At 31.8% G+C, this 18,593-nt stretch overlaps 2 protein-coding genes across 2 annotated transcripts; one reads left to right on the top strand and one right to left on the bottom strand.

Annotated features, from left to right (window-relative positions):
* Positions 1-7,288: 7,288 nt before the first annotated feature.
* Positions 7,289-12,393, top strand: LOC101492236 (rab GTPase-activating protein 22-like). The gene is made up of 11 exons (XM_004505387.4): positions 7,289-7,679; positions 8,019-8,114; positions 8,332-8,435; positions 8,761-9,020; positions 9,261-9,383; positions 9,658-9,746; positions 10,057-10,162; positions 10,315-10,412; positions 10,641-10,904; positions 11,131-11,214; positions 12,122-12,393. Exons 1-11 carry the CDS (start codon positions 7,590-7,592, stop codon positions 12,134-12,136), a joined length of 1,329 nt encoding a protein of 442 aa, XP_004505444.1. The 5' UTR covers positions 7,289-7,589; the 3' UTR covers positions 12,137-12,393.
* Positions 12,394-12,460: 67 nt separating this feature from the next.
* On the bottom strand, positions 12,461-14,283 carry LOC101492573 (small ribosomal subunit protein uS13m-like). The gene is made up of 4 exons (XM_004505388.4): positions 14,125-14,283; positions 13,423-13,521; positions 13,011-13,244; positions 12,461-12,912 (listed from the first exon to the last, which is right to left on the bottom strand). The coding sequence occupies exons 2-4, from the start codon at positions 13,480-13,482 to the stop codon at positions 12,760-12,762; spliced, it is 447 nt and encodes a 148-aa protein (XP_004505445.1). The 5' UTR covers positions 13,483-13,521; positions 14,125-14,283; the 3' UTR covers positions 12,461-12,759.
* Between the last annotated feature and the right edge of the window lie 4,310 nt (positions 14,284-18,593).

The raw sequence follows: 18,593 nt of genomic DNA, 5'->3' as shown, positions 1-18,593 counted from the left end.
TTTCCCTATTTGGTTCTTTATTTAATTTTAAGTAAATAATTTGATCTTTTATGTTTTAAAATGTTAACAATGTTATCGTTTTTTAACAAAAATTCATCAAAATTTTTAAACAAAACTCATAAAATTAATTATCATCTTCAATATAATGCAAATTTCATCAAATTTATACTTCAAATATTCAAATAAATTCATATTTTCATTCTTTATATTTTTGAATTTTTGTAATAAAATTAAATAAATGACCAAATCAAAAAGAAAAAAAAATAAAAGACTGAAGTGTTATATAAAGTTAAATTAGTGGAGCGTATGAATAATTATGTCATTGCAACTATTTTAAAATTCATGAGACTTTTTCAAACAAAAATTAGTTTTTAAATCTTAATATAATCCGCATCTCCATAGTTGGCTATTGGGATGTGCAAACAAGCTATTATATGAGAACCCCAATCTTTTTTATTGTTTATAATATAATAGAATGGGAGTAACTTTATAGTTAAATATATTTTTTATTTCTACAAAATTATGACATTTAAGTTTAGTTCCTAAAATTTCTTTATTCCTTTGTACTCTCTATTTTAATTTTATTGGGATGTAAAATAGCCTAATAGCACATGCTCCCAATTGGTGAAGACCTCAATTTATATTTTTATTTTATAATATAATAGAATGAGAGTGAATGTTTTTTTATTTTATTTTATTTTATAAATATATTTTTTTATTCCTACCAAATTAAGACCTTTAAGTTTAGTCCCTAAAATTTTTTAACTCATTTATAACCTCTATTTTAATTTTATAAAAACTAAAAATTATAATTTTTTTTGACAAAAATTCAAAATAGAAACTAAAAGTAAATTAAAAAAAAATTAAAAACTAATTCTGTTTTAAAATTTTATAGAGACTAAAATTTATTTTATTATTAAAATTGTGTTATTTTTTTAGTTAAAAAACAAAATTTTGAAATTAGAACATTTCTTCTAAAATATTTAAGACAATATTAGGTACAACACCGTTATATATTTTCTTTTCTCTCATACATAAAAGATAAAAATAATAAAGAGAAAATAAGTGAGCGGTAGAGAGGGGGTATTGAGGGACTAAAAGTGAATAGTTAATTTGAATTCATAAATATAAGTTGAATTTGTTTTAATTGTTCCTGTATTTTATAGCACTTGTTAAAAATTTTAATTTTTTTTTATACTTATAGAAAGAATAACTCTTCAACTTTTAAAAGTTGGTTATATAACTTCAAACTATATTTAATTCTTTTTTTTAACCAACAACATAACACAAGATAGCAGCCAAGCTGGAAGTAGGCCAAATCATTTTACAGAGGCATGTAATCGAGTTTGAATCGAGTCTCAAACATTTTTTTTCTTCTAAATAACATCAACACTTTTGAAATTCAATTTAACTAAAATTTATCTAGAAAACCTTTCGAACCTAATAGATCAATCTATTAAAATGAGTATAAATAATACCATCGTAATATTTTTCGTTGTTATTTTATGAAGTGTTAAAATATATAGTTATTTACTTCTAGATAACTCTAAATTTATTGATAAATTTTAAATTAATCTTTTATCACACATAATCCTTATTATTATTATTATTATTATTTTATTATTATTATTATTATTATTATTATTATATTTTTTTATATATATATTTTATGTGTGTGACAAATAATTCATTAGTTCCTTAACAATATAGAGACGAGTCCCATCACATACCCTTAAATGAAATAGATTAACAAGATGAATATTTCAAAAAGATGATACTACTTTCAAAAAGTTAAATTATTGGCGCAAAAAACATATACTAGCATGTGAATTGTACCATTTGTTTATTAAATGAATTGAATATGCTATTTATACATGAGTCATTTCTATTCATTATAACGACCCTCTAACTAACTAACTAATTGAGTTATTAGATAGTTACTTATGATATACAACTAATGTATTACTTGAATTATAAGTCATCTAACACTTTCCCTTAATTCAAGTATCTAAGTGATACTACACCTAGCATTTGTCTTAACTCCTCAAATCTATTTGTCCTCAATGTCTTGGTTATAATGTCAGCCACTTGCATTTCAGTTTGGCAATATACGAGTTTAAACTTGCATCTTCAAACTTGATCTCTTAAAAAATGAAACTTTGTTTCAATGTATTTGCTTCTTCCATGAGATACATGATTATTTGCTAGATTTATGACAGAGATGTTGTTAATCATCAATGGCACTGGTCTGCATACATCAACCTTCAATTCTTTCATCAAAGTTTACCCCCATACTGCGTGGCAGGCTGCATAACCTGATGTGATTCTTCTATCTTTGAGCTTCATGCTATTGAAGGTTTCATAATTTGGAATACATATCCTGATGTGCTTCTTCTATTATTCTTATCTCCACACCAATCAGAATCTGAATAGCCTACTAAGTCTCCATCTCATTGCTTTAATTATGTTGCAAACAAAATTCCCTATTCCAATGTGCCTTGAATGTATATCATGATACTCTTGACTTCAATCTAGTGAGAGTGCTTGGAATTCTATATGAATCTGCTCTAATGACACCCACACTATAGCAAAGTTCAGGTCTTGTGTTGCACAAGTACCTTAAGGAACCAACAGCCTACTTGAATAGAGTAGTGTCAACCAACTCTTTTTCAGCTCGTTTCCCTAGCTTTGCATTTGCTTCAATTGGAGTGACAACAGGGTTGTTGCCAACCATGTCATATCTTCTCAATATTTCTCCAACATACTTCCTCTAGTACATCACCAGCCCTCCTTCTGTCTCAGTGAATTCCATTCCTAGGAAATAAGTTAGTTTGCCCAGATCTGACATTTCAAATTCATTTTTTCATGATTTCCTTGAATTCTTCAATTTCTTTCTTCCTGCTGCCATTTACCAATAACCAACATGTCATCCACATATAGGTAAAGTAAGATCATTGTTGGCCCTCCATTTAGTATGTAATTTTTCACATAAACTCCATATTCAATTGTGCACTTAATGAAGCCAATGCTAATTTGGAATTAGTCAATTCTTTTGTTCCAAGCTCTTGGGACTTACTTCAAGCCATAAAGAGCTTTTCTCAATATGAACACTTTATCCTCCTTTCCCTTGATCACAAATCCTGGTGGTTGAGAGACATATACTTCTTCATCAAGAAATCAATTCAAGAATGCATATTTGACATCAAGCTGACACATAAACCAACCTATAGCACTAGCCAGTGTTATTACCAGTCTGATTGTCTCAATCCTAACCACTGGAGCAAACACTTCAGAATAGTCTATGCATGCCCTTTGTAAGAATTCTTTGACAACTAATCTAGCTTTGTATTTAGCAATTGACCCATCTGGATTCAACTTGAGTTTGTAGACCCATTTAACTCATACATGCTTTTGTTTTGGAGGTAAGTCAGTCAAGTATCAAGTCTGATTCTTCTCAATTGCCTTGATTTCTTCTATCATTGCTTCCTTCTAAGGTCCTTTCTTCATAGCTTCTTCAACATTTAAGGGTTATGTATTTTCAAATAGAGAAAAAGTGTACTAGATCTCAACCGTTGTCAATTTCATTGTCATTGTATACTTCAAATTCTCTTAAATGTGTTGGTGGCTGCCTTGCTTTCTGATATCTTCTTGATTCTATTCTTTCTTCAATTGTGTCTCCATTGACCTAATGATCATTTACCATCGGTGTAGGAATTTGTGTAGGTTGGCTACTACTGTTGGTCTCTTGTTCCCTTTGTTGGTTGGTGTTGTTGGCTTTTTGTCTCCAGTTCCAGAGCTGACTGGTGCTACTAGCTTTCTGTTTCCAGTCCCAATTTTCTTGCTCAATTAGTTTCACATTTCTACTAACTACACTATTTTTTTAGTAGGATCATACAATTTGTATGCACCACTTGGATGATACCTAACTAAGATAATGGCTTCACTCTTGTCCTGTAACTTTCTAATTTTCTGGTTAGGCACATGCTTGAAACATAGAGCATCAAATGTTCTTAAGTGCCATAATGTTGGTTTCTTACCAGTCCAAATCTACTCTAGTACCTTCTTTGTTGGACATTTATTTAGGATGTAGGCAGCAATTGATGCAGCCTCACTCCAAAACTGTTGTGCAATTCTTTTCCCTTGAACATACTTCTAGTCATGTCTAGGATGGTTTTGTTTCATCTTTCAACCAGTCCATTATGTTGAGATATGTAGGGGGAAATCATTTCATGTTCAATTCCATGCTTGACACATAATTCCTCAAACTCATGTGATGTATACTCACCACCTCTAGCTGTCCTTAGCACTTTGACAGTTTTTCTACTTTATTTTTCAACTTTCACTTTGAAATTCTTGAACATTTGAAATGCCTCATCTTTGGTCTTTATAAAATAAATCCACAACATTCTAATAAATTCATCAACAAATGTTATGAAGTACTTGTCACCTCCTAATGATGGCACCTCAAATGATCCACATATGTCACTTTGAACCACTTCAAGACAATCATTTGCTCTTGCTTGGACTTGTGAGCTGAAAGAGTTCCTTGATTGTTTTCTTGCCATACACATTTCACACACCTTCTCAGGAACATCAATCACAGGAATGTGAAATTCTTGAACATTTGAAATGCCTCATCTTTGGTCTTTATAAAATAAATCCACAACATTCTAATAAATTCATCAACAAATGTTATGAAGTACTTGTCACCTCCTAATGATGGCACCTCAAATGATCCACATATGTCACTTTGAACCACTTCAAGACAATCATTTGCTCTTGCTTGGACTTGTGAGCTGAAAGAGTTCCTTGATTGTTTTCTTGCCATACACATTTCACACACCTTCTCAGGAACATCAATCACAAGAATGCCACTTACCATCTTCTTTGTTCCTAGTTGCTGCAGGCTTCTAAAATTCAGATGACCAAACCTTGAATGCCACAACTAGTTCTCCTCAACTGAGCTCACTGCCTTCGAACATTGGATGTTTGTAGCTTGTATGTTTATGACAAAGATTCTGATATTTGAGAGAGGAACCTTCAGTATCGTCTTCTTTTGTCCATCATACATTTCTAGTGCATCATTATTCATAATCACTTGAAATCCTTTCTGAGTTAGCTGACCTATGTTCAACAGATTGCTTTTCATCCTTGACACATACATCACATTCTCAATCACCATTGTTTTTCCATTTCTTATTTTGATCACCATGTTGCCAACAACTTCAACTTCCAAGGTTCTCTCATCAGCAAACCTGATCTTGCTTTTTCTTGAGGTATCAATATCCACAAGCCATTCTTTGTGACTTGTAATGTGATTAGAGCATCAAGTATGAAGAAACCAAAATTGGGCTTGAGAAGGTTCTTCATTTGTTGTAGCCATCAATAACATTGTGTCTGAATCTAACTCCTCCTATTGTGAAGCACAAGCCCCGTCCTCATCCTTCTTCTGTTGCTTTCCTTTTCCAGCCCAATATTCATATGCAAAAATCCCAAATTTCTCACAATTGTAGCATTGCACCTTCTTCTTGTCAAAGTTCTTTGATTTTCCTATGAATTCACCACTTGCATTTCCTCCATTTGATGAGGACTCAGACTTATGTTCAGAATTCTTGATATTGTTCTTCTTCCACTTTCTCTTCTGACCCCTTGCTTCTTTACTTGTGATGTCAGTGCTTGAGCACCAAACCTCCCTCATTCCTTTCATCCATTCTCAGTTCTCTTGCTTCTAATGTTCCCTGCAATTCTTCAAGACTCAAGGTTGAAATGTATTTGGATTCTTCAACGTCACACACAATGTAATCAAACCTATGATGCAAAGATCTTAGGACATTTTCACACAATTTATGTCCAATCAACTTCTCACCACAACCAGTCATCTAATTTGTGATTGTTATTATTCTTGAAATCAAATCTGATACATTTCTTGTTCCTCCATCTGCAATAGCTCGAATTTCCTTTGTAAGGTGTGCAACTTTACCTTCTTAACCTTGGTTCCTCCTGAATAACACTTCTCGAGAATGTCTTAGGCTTCTTTTGCACTTCTTGCATCAGATATCTTGTCAAAGTTGATTGTATCAAGGTAATGATGAAGAATGAGTGTTGTTTTACAATCTTTCTTCTTGTTTTCTTTAAAGCTTGATCTTTGTACCTCTGTTTGATTAGTTCTCAAATCCTCAAAACCATTTTCTATGATTTCTAACACTTCTTGAAATTCAAATAATGCTTGAATTTGCAATCTCCATCTATCCCAATATTTTCCATCAAAGTGTGGCATATGGGCTGAAAAATTTCCATTGTTTGCACTTTAACTTATCCTCACTTTACTCGTGTTTTAATCATCACACTCCACTCGTGTTTGTCACTATGATTTGGATCAAATCTTATGACTCTGGATACCAATTGTTAGCTTTCAAAGTTGTTACTTCAAGTGCAAGCAACATAAACATATACTAGCATGTGAATTGTAGGACTTGTTTATTGAATGAATTGAATATGTTATTTATACATGAGTTATTCATATTCATTCTAACTGTCCTTTAACTAACTAATTAATTAAGTGATTAGTTAGTTAGTTATCACATGCAACTAATGTCTTACTTGAAGTACAAGTTATCTACCATAAACAAGGTATTTGTTTTCAAATATTTGCCATAGTCAAATGATGGTCGGATTAAAATCCAACATTCTAAATTTAATGTTCAATAACTTGTATTTATAAAAATAAAAATAAAACTAAAACTAAATTTGCATATTTTGTAAACCATTGATTTTGTTTGAACTGTGACTGTGAATAATATATTTCCCAACTAATAGAATCCGTTTCGCATATACTTAAGTTTCTTTCCTCCATGTCACCTCAAAATTGTGTTGAATTAAGTACCACCTCTGCTTTTTGTTTTTCTTTTCATCATTGACCACTTTCCATTTTTAATCATGCAATTCCAATCCATCCAGCCTATAAATTAGACCAAAATTATATGATACTAACACATATACACCTATATATGTTCATTGTTATCCACTTCCATTCGCATTCTCCCTATTTACAATGACAAATACCATTTGCTTAAATAAGTAAACGAAAAAGTCTCTTCTAATAACTCATCATACAAAAATAAACAAACAGAAAATATAAATAAAAAAATAAATAAAAAAAGGTGAGAGAGAATTAAATTTAGATTGTGCAAGTTTACGCATTAAACGGCAAGTGTTTGAGGTTGTCAATAATTTTTGACAGGCTATCAGGACTTTCATTACCATAACACAATCACCATTGTTAATCCACAAAACCATCAATTCTAAACAAATCATAAAATTACAAAAAAAAAAAAATCTAAATTAAATTAAAAAGATTATTAAAAAACTAGTTTTTGTTTTGTTTTGGCTTTGGAGCTTAGCCTACCCTTTTGAACCTTGGTTGGTTCCCCTTTGAATTCTTCATCAAAGATTTTAAGGAACTTGCTTTATAATTTCAAAGGGGTCCAGCTACTGGGTGCTGGTTATCAAGAATATTCATAGAAGAATCATTGGTTCTAAATTTGCATAAACATTATTTTTTGTGAGAAGAATTCTTTTGACATTTTGGGATGTGGAGAGATCCTGGATCCCCTGCTGATTCTTTCTATGAAGTCCGCCCTGAATGCACTGATGTTCCCAAGTCTCGATTTAGAATCAAGGTATATTTTTAATCCATAATGTTTGCATGCATGTATGTATTGAGGTGAAGGAAATATATGTTTTTTATTAACAATGTATATATAAGAATGATGGGTTATTTTTATTGTTTTAATTTTGATTGTTAATTGCTAATGTGTAATCTTCCTAAGCCATGTTATTAACTCCAATAAATTTTGTTCATATGTGTCTTAATTAATTAACTTGTGATTTTCTATTGTGGAAATTTGAAACTCAAAAATATATTAAATGGATCAACCTTTATCAAATGGTGCACAATGATTGTTGTAACACTAGTATAAAGTGGTTTGAATTTAAACTTGTTTTTGTTAATTATCCAGGCTGGTAAAACACTAAGTGCAAGAAAGTGGCATGCTGCATTTTCTCCAGAAGGGTATTTGGATATAGGCAAGACTCTAAGCCGAATCCACCGTGGGGTAATTGCATTTTCAATCATAAAATCATGCTTTAATATGTTGAAGATATAAAGTTTACTCTCATTCTTCATTTACATGTTAATAATAGGTGCATAAAGAAACTTTATCTTGTGAATAAAACATGGTGCTACAAAAGTAGGTTGCTATAGGCAAGTTAGTTTTCATCAGACAATCCTAAGAATAAATAAGTCTCACATTGTTGAAATTTTCAAACCAGGGAATCCATCCATCAATCAGAGGAGAAGTTTGGGAATTTCTACTTGGTTGCTATGATCCCAAGAGTACATTTGAGGAAAGAGATGAGATTAGGCAGCGCCGAAGGTAATCATTTTTCCATTCATAAGCACACTAATGACCATTTTACAACGATTTCGAGGAGATTTTAACGTTTTTCATTGAGGTTATAAGCTCAAACATTTTACCAGTGACAATTCAAAAAGTCTGTACATTCTCTAATTTTCTAAGGCAAACAAAAGGAATGAGTATCATATCATATATACGATTGATCTGCATTGAAAAGTACAGCAAGAATCACTTCCACCTCTATTATTATACAGTGATATACTTTAATTTAAGACTATTGTGTTTTACACTTACAAATCTAATTGATTATTAATTAGTTGTATAATTTTTTCTATGTTTTCAGGGTGCAATATGCTGAATGGAAGGAAGAATGTCGCCAATTGTTTCCTCTTGTGGGAAGTGGTAGATTTATCACAGCACCTGTCGTCACCGAGGATGGTGTAGCGATTCAAGATCCAATAGTTCTGTTAGAAAATAATCCAGACAATGGAGTGATTGTTCCTCCTCAAGATATAGGTGGTACCAATGGTACAACCAATAATGCAGCAAAGAAGCTGACAGACAAAAAAGTAATTCAGTGGATGTTAACTCTACATCAAATAGGTTTGTGAATTTTTTTTTGTTCTCAATGCACTGTAATATATAATTTAAACCAAATACGTTTTGACTTTTACTTATATTTAAGAGAGCGGAGAGAGTATCTCCTAAATTGGATGTTCTTTATTTGCTTTAAGTCATATATATAGTACTGACACCATAGCTTTTGTAAATTTTCTCATATAGAAAAGTAAAATCACATCACAATAGCTTTTGAAATTTTTGTCTTGTATAAACGCATTTCAGGTCTTGACGTGATTCGCACCGATAGGACACTGTGTTTTTATGAAAAGAAAGAGAATTTGTCAAAACTATGGGATATTCTCGCTGTTTATGCTCGGATAGATACAGATGTTGGCTATGGTCAAGGTTAGTCTTTAGATATGTGATCCATTTGAATCTATAATGTTTTGCCTCTTTTGATTTTAACTGTGAGATCTTGGAAAAGAATAGCAAAAAATGTCTATAAATCAAGTTATAATTGTCGTTGAAGATATCTCTTAATTCTTAATATTGTCAGTTGCATATCGCAATTTAAAAGCTTTGAATTACTAATTTATAGAATGGTTTTAATTATGATTCATTTGCAATGTAAAGCTAATAAAGTAATTTAAACTTATGGTTATCTTTATACAATCTGCAGGAATGAGTGACCTATGCTCTCCTATGATAATACTTCTCAATGATGAAGCTGATTCCTTTTGGTGCTTTGAGCGTCTGATGCGCAGATTGGTAAGCTTTGATCTCGATAAACGATTTATTTCAACTATTAATTTATTTTTAAACATGGTTAGGGTGAAATGATTTCTTGAAAAGCAAATAAAACAGAAGAGATTCTCATGTTTGGTTATTGTTTGCACCCAACTTGAAGAAATTCTCTAGTGTATTATAATAATGAGGGTATGAAATGCAAGATGTGTTTAAAGAGTGTCTGCACTAGGATTCCATGTAATAATTAAATATTATTATTTGTTAATAACAATTTTTGCTAAATTTGACTGTCTTTTTGTTTCTTATGATCTATTTTGTTTAATTTTTAAAGCGAGGAAATTTCAGATGCACCGATAACACTGTCGGGGTGGAGACTCAACTAAACAATTTGGCTTCAATTACTCAAGTTATTGATCCAAAACTTCATCAACATATAGGTATTTCCTTGAATTTGTCCTTCAATGTTATCATTTATGATCAAACAAGGCATAGAATGTGACTACCAAAGAGACACTTGAAGTTTGTCTAGACTTATCTTATAACATAACACTTATATTATTATGGACTGTCTTCTAATGTTGGGGTGCAGAGCATATTGGTGGAGGTGACTATCTGTTCGCTTTTCGGATGCTAATGGTTCTATTTCGTCGAGAATTCTCTTTTTGCGATTCATTGTACCTTTGGGAGGTTTGCTTAGCTTCTTCTACGTCCAATTTTTGTTATGCCATAGCACATTTTCTTCAGTAGTGTTTGCATCATTTTCATTTAGAAGTTGTTGGTCGAAATAATTAGATTAGTCTTATGTTGTATGATTGTGTCAGTATTATATACATGTATGATTTTTGTGTAGTGGTTTTCCTCCTTGGAAACAAATTATTGTGACTGTACTAACTAATTACTTGAAATATTTAACAGATGATGTGGGCTCTAGAATATGATCCCAACTTGTTCTGGCTGTATGAAGAATCTGAAGAAACTTCTGAAAAATCTGAGGAATCTAAAGCAAGACTGAAGTCGATACGTCATTATGGAAAGTACGAGAGAGAAAATATGAGAAATGGAGCAAAGAATACAGAAGAGCCTCCTCTTCCCATATCTATTTTCCTTGTTGCTAGTGTGTTGAAAGAAAAAAGTGCAACACTACTTCAGCAAGCACGAGGTCTAGATGATGTTGTCAAGGTTTGTTATAATTAATTGGAAGGATCAATTGCATTGAAAAAAAGAAACAAAAAGTTGTGTTACTACTTCTATAAATCATTTAACAAGATCACCTTTCTTTTGAAATGAGATTTATTGTAATAAAAATAAAGTTCAGCTTTCTTTCTTTTTTTTTCTTAACAAATTTAGATTTCTTTTTCATACATATTAACTTTCTTTCTTCGGCGTTTGATTTAATTCTTTTCAGATATTGAATGACGTGAATGGAAATCTAGATGCCAAAAAGGCCTGCATGGCAGCACTGAAACTTCACAAGAAATATCTGAAAAAGGTACAGCAACCATTCTTGTTTTTACTTTCCATATCTTCATGTTTCCATGTAACATGAGGATAGGCAAACTCCAGTAAAGGAAATGTTTTATCATCATGAATTATCCCCATAGAATAATGTTATCATGTCATTAGTTTTTATACAGTTAATGTGATCAGGTTGCAGAACATGATCAATTGTATTTAGCCACTTTATCTTGCATGTGTGTCTACATTTTTATTTCGTACCCAACCCTCTGCAGTAGGTCCAGCCAAATCTCATCTGTTACGTCGAGCTGTAACCCAAACCCAATGAATGGGATTTGAATCGACTGGCTACACAGCTGCTGAGAAACTGGACTGAAGAATTTAACTATAGTATAGTTAGATACATTATGCATCAACCTCTATTTCCAGTTACTAAAGAAATATATGTTCTATATGATTATGTCATATTTGAACAAAATATATGGCAAATAAACTCTCAATTTAATCTCTAAATTATCATTCTCTCTCCTACTTAGTTCCTAAAGCATCAATCTAGGTCCTACTTAGTCTCAAAGTATACGACTATAAAAATAATAAGCAGACTCTAAAGTATACACAAGAACATCCTTTGTCGCTAACAGATATGAAAATCTGATAATTTAGTCTCTAATATCTTGATTACACGGACTAACAAAGATAGATTTCATATACTTTAGGTGCTAAATAGGAGAGAGTAATACTTAAAAAACTAAATTGAGGGTTTATTTAATATAGCACTTGCTACTCATATAGCTGACCAGTGCGTATCTCTGCCTTTTACATGCAGTCACATTGCTTCTTACTTGGTTTCCATATCTCTTTCTCCTTTTTACTTTTGCTATTTCCAATATAATTTTGTTTTGTTAACAACTTATTAGATGAGAAATTTGAAATTGTTGCAGGCCAAGAAACCCTAGCCCCAAATATAGCAAAAAATATTTGTTTTTTCACTGATCAAGAGATGTGTTGCTTCCTGCATGCTGCCCTTTGTTTGGGATAAACAATATTCGAGTTCCTCATAAAATTTGGATTAGATTTTACAAAATTCAAAAAGGAATCCAACCGACAAGTCTTAGTTGAGCAACAATTGTTGTTTGTGTTTGAAGTTAAATTATTTTTCTTTTGTATATCTAAATTAACAAAATGTTGTATATGAAGTTATTATGTTCAACCATCTGTTCATACTTTGTAATATATGTGATACAACAAAAAGGGTAAACAAAAAAGGGAATAACCGTCTGTGTCAACAAAATTGATGTCCCACTAATGTCATATATATGTAGCTATCAATGAATGTACGATTGAATAAAGCAATTCTTTTATATAAAAACATCATAATCTAGCAAGACAATATCAATACAAAAACTAGAACTAGTATTATTGCAAAGCAATGATGCGGCAATAAACACACCAATGGCAATTGATGATGTAAAATTCGATGTGTGTGGATTTTGGCTAATGTAATCAAGTGTCTAACAAAACGTATTAGGTAAGATAAAAGCAGAGCACTAGCACAACTCAACTGTTACTTGAGCAGCATTTATCTTGAACCCCCAAAAGTACGCATAGTCCTCCTAGTGCGGGAATTTGTATGAGTTCGTTGTCCCCGGCAGGGTAAACCATCGACGTGCCTGATCCCTCTATAGCATTGAATACCAACCAACCTTCCCACATCTCTCTCAACTAACTTTTTCTGAAAGAAAGCAACCAAAACAATCACAGAAGTTACATGTTATATTATGGAACAAAACACAGATAAGTGGCAAAATAAAAAAGTAAAGATGAGAGTACCAAATCATTTCCAATCAAGTACTTGGAAAGCAATTCGCGAAGGGAATATAGTTCACGTTTGCTTAGGTCCTTCACATATTTGTTCTCAACTCCAAGCTCGCACACAATGTGATGAGCTTTTGAACGGCCAATCCCATGGAGATGCTGAAGAGCATACTGAAGACGCTTGCTATCTGGAATCTCACCTCCAAGACCACCTCCAATGTTTATATTTCGTACTTGCACACCACGAAGCTGTACAAAACCAAAACGGTGCAACTAGGTTGATTCTTAATTGCAGAGAAAGAAACAAAACCCTACCTACACTAAGCAAAATCATAAAAAATAAAAAACACAGTTGAGGCATAATAATGATCTGAAATGAAAAAGGAAAGCAGTCACAAACCCAGGATGATGAAAGGATAAAACTCACAGTTAGGTTTTGACGAAGGCAGGCTGCAATATTTGAAACAAACCCGGTAGAACCAAACATCTTGGAGTTGGAGGATTTGGAGGTGCACTTTGTTTAAATCTGGAACCAGGGTCAAACTTAAGAATCAATCAAGTTTCAAAATAAAATCAGAACTAAAACAAATCCTTGCCCTTGATCTATTTTCATGTGAGATTATTTTGCAACTTACAATATTTTTTCTTAGATGATGATGATGATGATAATAATAATAATAATAATAATTCTATAGAAGAGAATACTGCTACAAGGCTAAAATATTTTTGATAATTTTCCTTCAAGAAAATTAATGCAAAATTATAACAACTCACACAATCTTCTTTGAAGGGATTGTTCCAACATTATAACTGGAGAACAAAATGTTGTGTTTGTAGCGTTTGTTCGATAATTTCAATAGCATTTTAGCAGGCGAGATTTCCAGTTAAACAGATTAAAAATCTACTGAAGCTATAACTAAGCAAAATTAGCCAACTAATTATCATAGTGTAGCATCTCAACAAAGAAGACGATAATCATTGCTATTAAGTTAATCCAATAAAATTCTCAAAAGAAATGTTAACAAGAACATTATAGAGATTAAAGTGAGATTCATAATCAATGTAAAAAAACGAATGCAACAATAGTTTAACGGATCACGATACAACAAAGGAAAGCTTGTTACAATACTTGTCGAATATGCTCTCCTTGCTGAGTCTGACTGAGGGCGGATTGGGTTCACCGGTGCGGCGGCGGCGACCGAATCAAGTTTTGTTGATTGAATTTAAATGAAAATCTCACCGCTAGACTCGAATCAGAACAGCGCTTCTATACGACGTCGTTTTTTTCAGGGATAACCAATATTTTTTTTAAAAAAAAATACACATTATAATAATGAAATTAAAAATAAAATTAAAAACTATGAAAAATATATTTAAATATGTTTTTTTTCCAGTCAATGTTCCATTTTAACCTTGATATTAAAAAAATGTTTCATTTTAGCCTTTGTATTCTTTTATAATAAAAATTTTGCCCTTACAATTGGATTTTCAGTTAAAAAAAAAAAGTTAAAATGATGAGATAAAAAATTAAATCAATCAATAATATTATAGAAACAGAAAAACAATAAAGAAAAAATAAAAACATAAAATGGATTTAATTCAACAAACAAACCAGAACTTGAGAAAAATGAAACCTATATAAATACTCCAAAGACTGTTTCTAAAAAAAAATATATATATATAATATATAAATATATATAAAGAAAAAGTAAGAAGTAAGATATACTATAACTATAAAGACTAGATGTATAAGAAAATATTTTATAAAAATTAAAAATAATTTTAATTTTTTTAAACGACTTATATTCCATACTTTGATCATTTTTTGTTGATAAAATATACAATATTTAAATTCTTTTATTTTACAGTAATAATAAATTATACAATATATACTGAATGTAAAACTAATAAAAAAAATAAAAAGATCAAGTTTTCAATTGAATAAACGTATAAAACAAAATTAAATTAAAACTCTCAAATTATCTTTAATTTTCTATCGTAGTAAAAATAAAATTCAATTATTCAAGATATCTCAATTATGTGTGATTTTTTTACTATTTCATCAATGGATAAAATAAAATGAAATAAAATATTTAATTTTATTTTCTATCGAGATGAGATTCGATTTTATTTCATTAAAATCCAAATATATAAATAGATGAGAAAATGAAAGGTGTAATATCTGTTTAAATCAATTTTACACTGATAATGTAAAAGAACTATTATTTTATTATCTTATTACATAATTGTAATTGTTATAATAAAATAATAATTTAATATATTTTTAGTCCAAGTAAATATAATCAGTTTTAGTCTTTGTAAAATTTTTTGTTTGAATTTCATCCATGTAAAATATTAAGAAATTTTATTTTTTTGTCTTTAACATCAAGTAGTCGTTACAAAAACGTGCATTGACAAATAAAATATCCTACAAATATATTATTCTTAAGTTTTAGTCCTTGTAAAAAAAAAAAAAATTGGATTTTTTTTTTTTGAATTCACCACCATCAATAACAAACTTAGAAAGTGAATTTCATCATCTTCATAAATCCAACAATTCATTCTCACCCAACTCAATCTATTTTCCTTCATTTCCAACCTCATATTTTCCATCTATTATCTCAAAAAATATTAACCTCATCTTTGAAAATTAACTATTTAAATGATTAACAAAATAGAAAATTAACCGTAAAAGTTTAAAAATGATTTTTTTTTTTTTTTTATATTACCCAGATGTTCAAACGTCTCTTGTCGATTCATAACCAAATGTTTTGAGGGGATTAAGGGATGCACATAAGGTGTTTGATGAAATGTCTGACAGAATTTGTAAGACCCATAATTTTAAAGTACCCTTTTATGTATTTTTGGTATATTTTGGATTTTGGCTCGGAGGCTTTTAAGCCAAAGTTAATAATATTTTGGAGTTTTATAATCAAAAAGATATTTCGATGCCAATTAGAATTTCTCGTCGATAAATAAATTGAATTTAACTGCGGTAAATACCTTACAGTTAATTTAAGGCGTTTCGGGTGAAACGGTAATTTAATAAATATCTAGATTTTGAGATATTTGTTAAGTTATATTTATTATATTTATATATGTTTGTTTGGAGGGAAAAAGAAAGGAAAACTAGAAGGAAGGAAAAGGAAAAGAAAATAGTATATAAAGGAAGGAAGGAAAAAGGAAGAAAGGAAAAACAAAGGAAAGAAATAGAAAGGAAGGAAAATCTCAATTTTCCATCTCCTTCCTCTGAACCTCGCAAGAAACCAAAATTTCCTCCTTTCTCCCGTTTTCATTTTCGTCGCTTTCTTTCTTCAAAGCTAGTGACCCAAGGTTGGGTGAGAGTTAGATCAAGGTTTTCGTAACTCCACTCTTCCTCTTTGAGTCGAAAACGAAGAAAAACGGTTTTTGAGATCCAAACACAAACCCCTCTGTTTCTTCTAGATCCAAACCTCATTTCTCGAAGAGATAGAAGGGAAAGTTGCTCACCACCACGCTACGGTGCTAGTGAACTAATTTGGAAGCGGCGTTGCGAGCGGAGATTTTACCGGAATTACTCGCGGTACCGGAAACGCGCGTTAAAGCTAACGTTGAGGTAAGGGCTCCTTCCAAACTTCTAGCTTGCATTAGGGACTTATCTGTAGTTGTGTGGGAAGGAATTTGTTAGGGTTAAATGTATCGATTTGGGGAAAAACGAAACTAGTGCGTTATGGGTAAAAACCTTAGAGTTAGGTTTTGTTTATAGTGATGAATGTTTCGTGGTAAATGAAATTTGATGTATCTGGGTGTTATGTTGCGTGATTTGTGTTCGTTGTATTTGGTGTGTTCGTACTTGATGTTTGTTAATTGGTGTGGTTGTTGTGAATTATGGTTTGAATGTGAAAGTATGTTTGAATTTGTTTCTGTGGAATTTGAAAACCATTAGAGTTAAACGAGTATTAAAAATGGGGAATCTTTTAATACCTCGGTTTACTTAATGTGTATTTGAGGAAAATGTTTAAGTTAACTGGGCGTTGAGAATGGGGAATCTCTTAATGTCTCGGTTACTTAACTATCGTTTTTGAAAATCGTTTCGGTAAATGAGTATTAAGAATGGGGAATCTCTTAATGACTCGTTTACTGAATGTTTTGCGAGAAAATCGTTTAAGTCAAAAGTATATTAAGAATGGGGAATCTCTTAATATGACTGTTTGCTTAACGTTTTGTTTTGAAAATCATTAAGTTAAATCGGTATTAAGAACGGGGAATCTCTTAATGACTTATTTAATTAATGTTGTTTGAAAGTCGTTTAAGTTAAATGGGTATTAAAAATGGGGAATCTTTTAATATCTGCATTTGCTTAACGATTGTTGTGAATGGAGTCTGTGTATGCTCATGCATTTCATTTGGTAAATTGTGTCGACCCGTGATAGGTGACACCTTGGTAAACTGTACTGACCCGTGATAGGTTGTACGTTTACGATTTACTATTTAGTAATTCGTGTTGACCCGTGATAGGTGACACCTTGGTAAACTGTACTGACCCGTGATAGGTGGTACGTTTACGAGTTACTATTTAGTAAATCGTGTTGACCCGTGATAGGTGACACCTTGGTAAACTGTACTGACCCGTGATAGGTGGTACATTTACGATTTACATTTTTGGTGAATTGTGCTGACCCGTGATAGGTGGCACCTAGGTAAACAGTACTGGTCTGTGATAGGCGGTACGTTTACGATTCCCGCTTTTTCTTTTAGTAAATCGTGTTGACCCGTGATAGGTGACACCTCGGTAAACTGTACTGACCCGTGATAGGTGGTACGTTTATGATTTACGCATTTTAGTAAATCGTGCTGACCCGTGATAGGTGGCACCTCGGTAATTGGTACTTTGGCCTGCGATAGGCGGTACAATTATGATTTACGGCCCTTCGAGGAGGGTTTTGGTTTGGAATTCCGAGTCCATGCATTTTGGCATATACGCATTGCATTAGGGTGCTTGGCACACGAGTCGTGTTTGATTGAGTTTTATGATTGAGTGATTTGAATTTGATTTATCGTGTTAATTGCGTTGAAAATGCTAAGTGTTATGTGTTGATTATTGTGTGTAAGTATGATGGTTATCGAGATCCCAATTGCCGTGGTAATCGCGTAGAAATTGCTAAGTGTTAAGTTGTGAACTTGATTAGGAATGACTTAGGTTAATTCATGAATTTTTGGAAAAATGATCAGGGAAATCGATTTCCCAATCGATTGGTATTAAGTCAGGGGCTTGGCCAAATGAACAAAATCGATTAGCCAATCGATTTTGTAATCAGTTTTTTTGAAAATCCCTTTCGAAATCGATTGCCCAATCGATTGGCCCTTAAGTCAGGGGCTCAGCTATCCTGTCAATCGATTGCCCAATCGATTGAATCAAGCCAGAGTTCAAAATTTCACTAAAAACCTTCAGGAAATCGATTTGGAAATCGATTGGTATTAAGTCAGGGGCTCCGTTATCCTGTCAATCGATTGCCAAATCGATTGATTCAGCCCAGGATTCTATTTTCATTAAAAATCTTCACCCCAATCGATTGCCCAATCGATTGGCTCAGTGAAAATCCTCATTTTTAGTTGTAT

Source organism: Cicer arietinum, chromosome 6 (genome assembly GCF_000331145.2).
Source record: "Cicer arietinum cultivar CDC Frontier isolate Library 1 chromosome 6, Cicar.CDCFrontier_v2.0, whole genome shotgun sequence".
Classification (NCBI taxonomy): domain Eukaryota; kingdom Viridiplantae; phylum Streptophyta; class Magnoliopsida; order Fabales; family Fabaceae; genus Cicer; species Cicer arietinum.
Note: the sequence above shows the minus strand (reverse complement) of the source record. Positions and strands in the feature narration are given on the sequence as shown.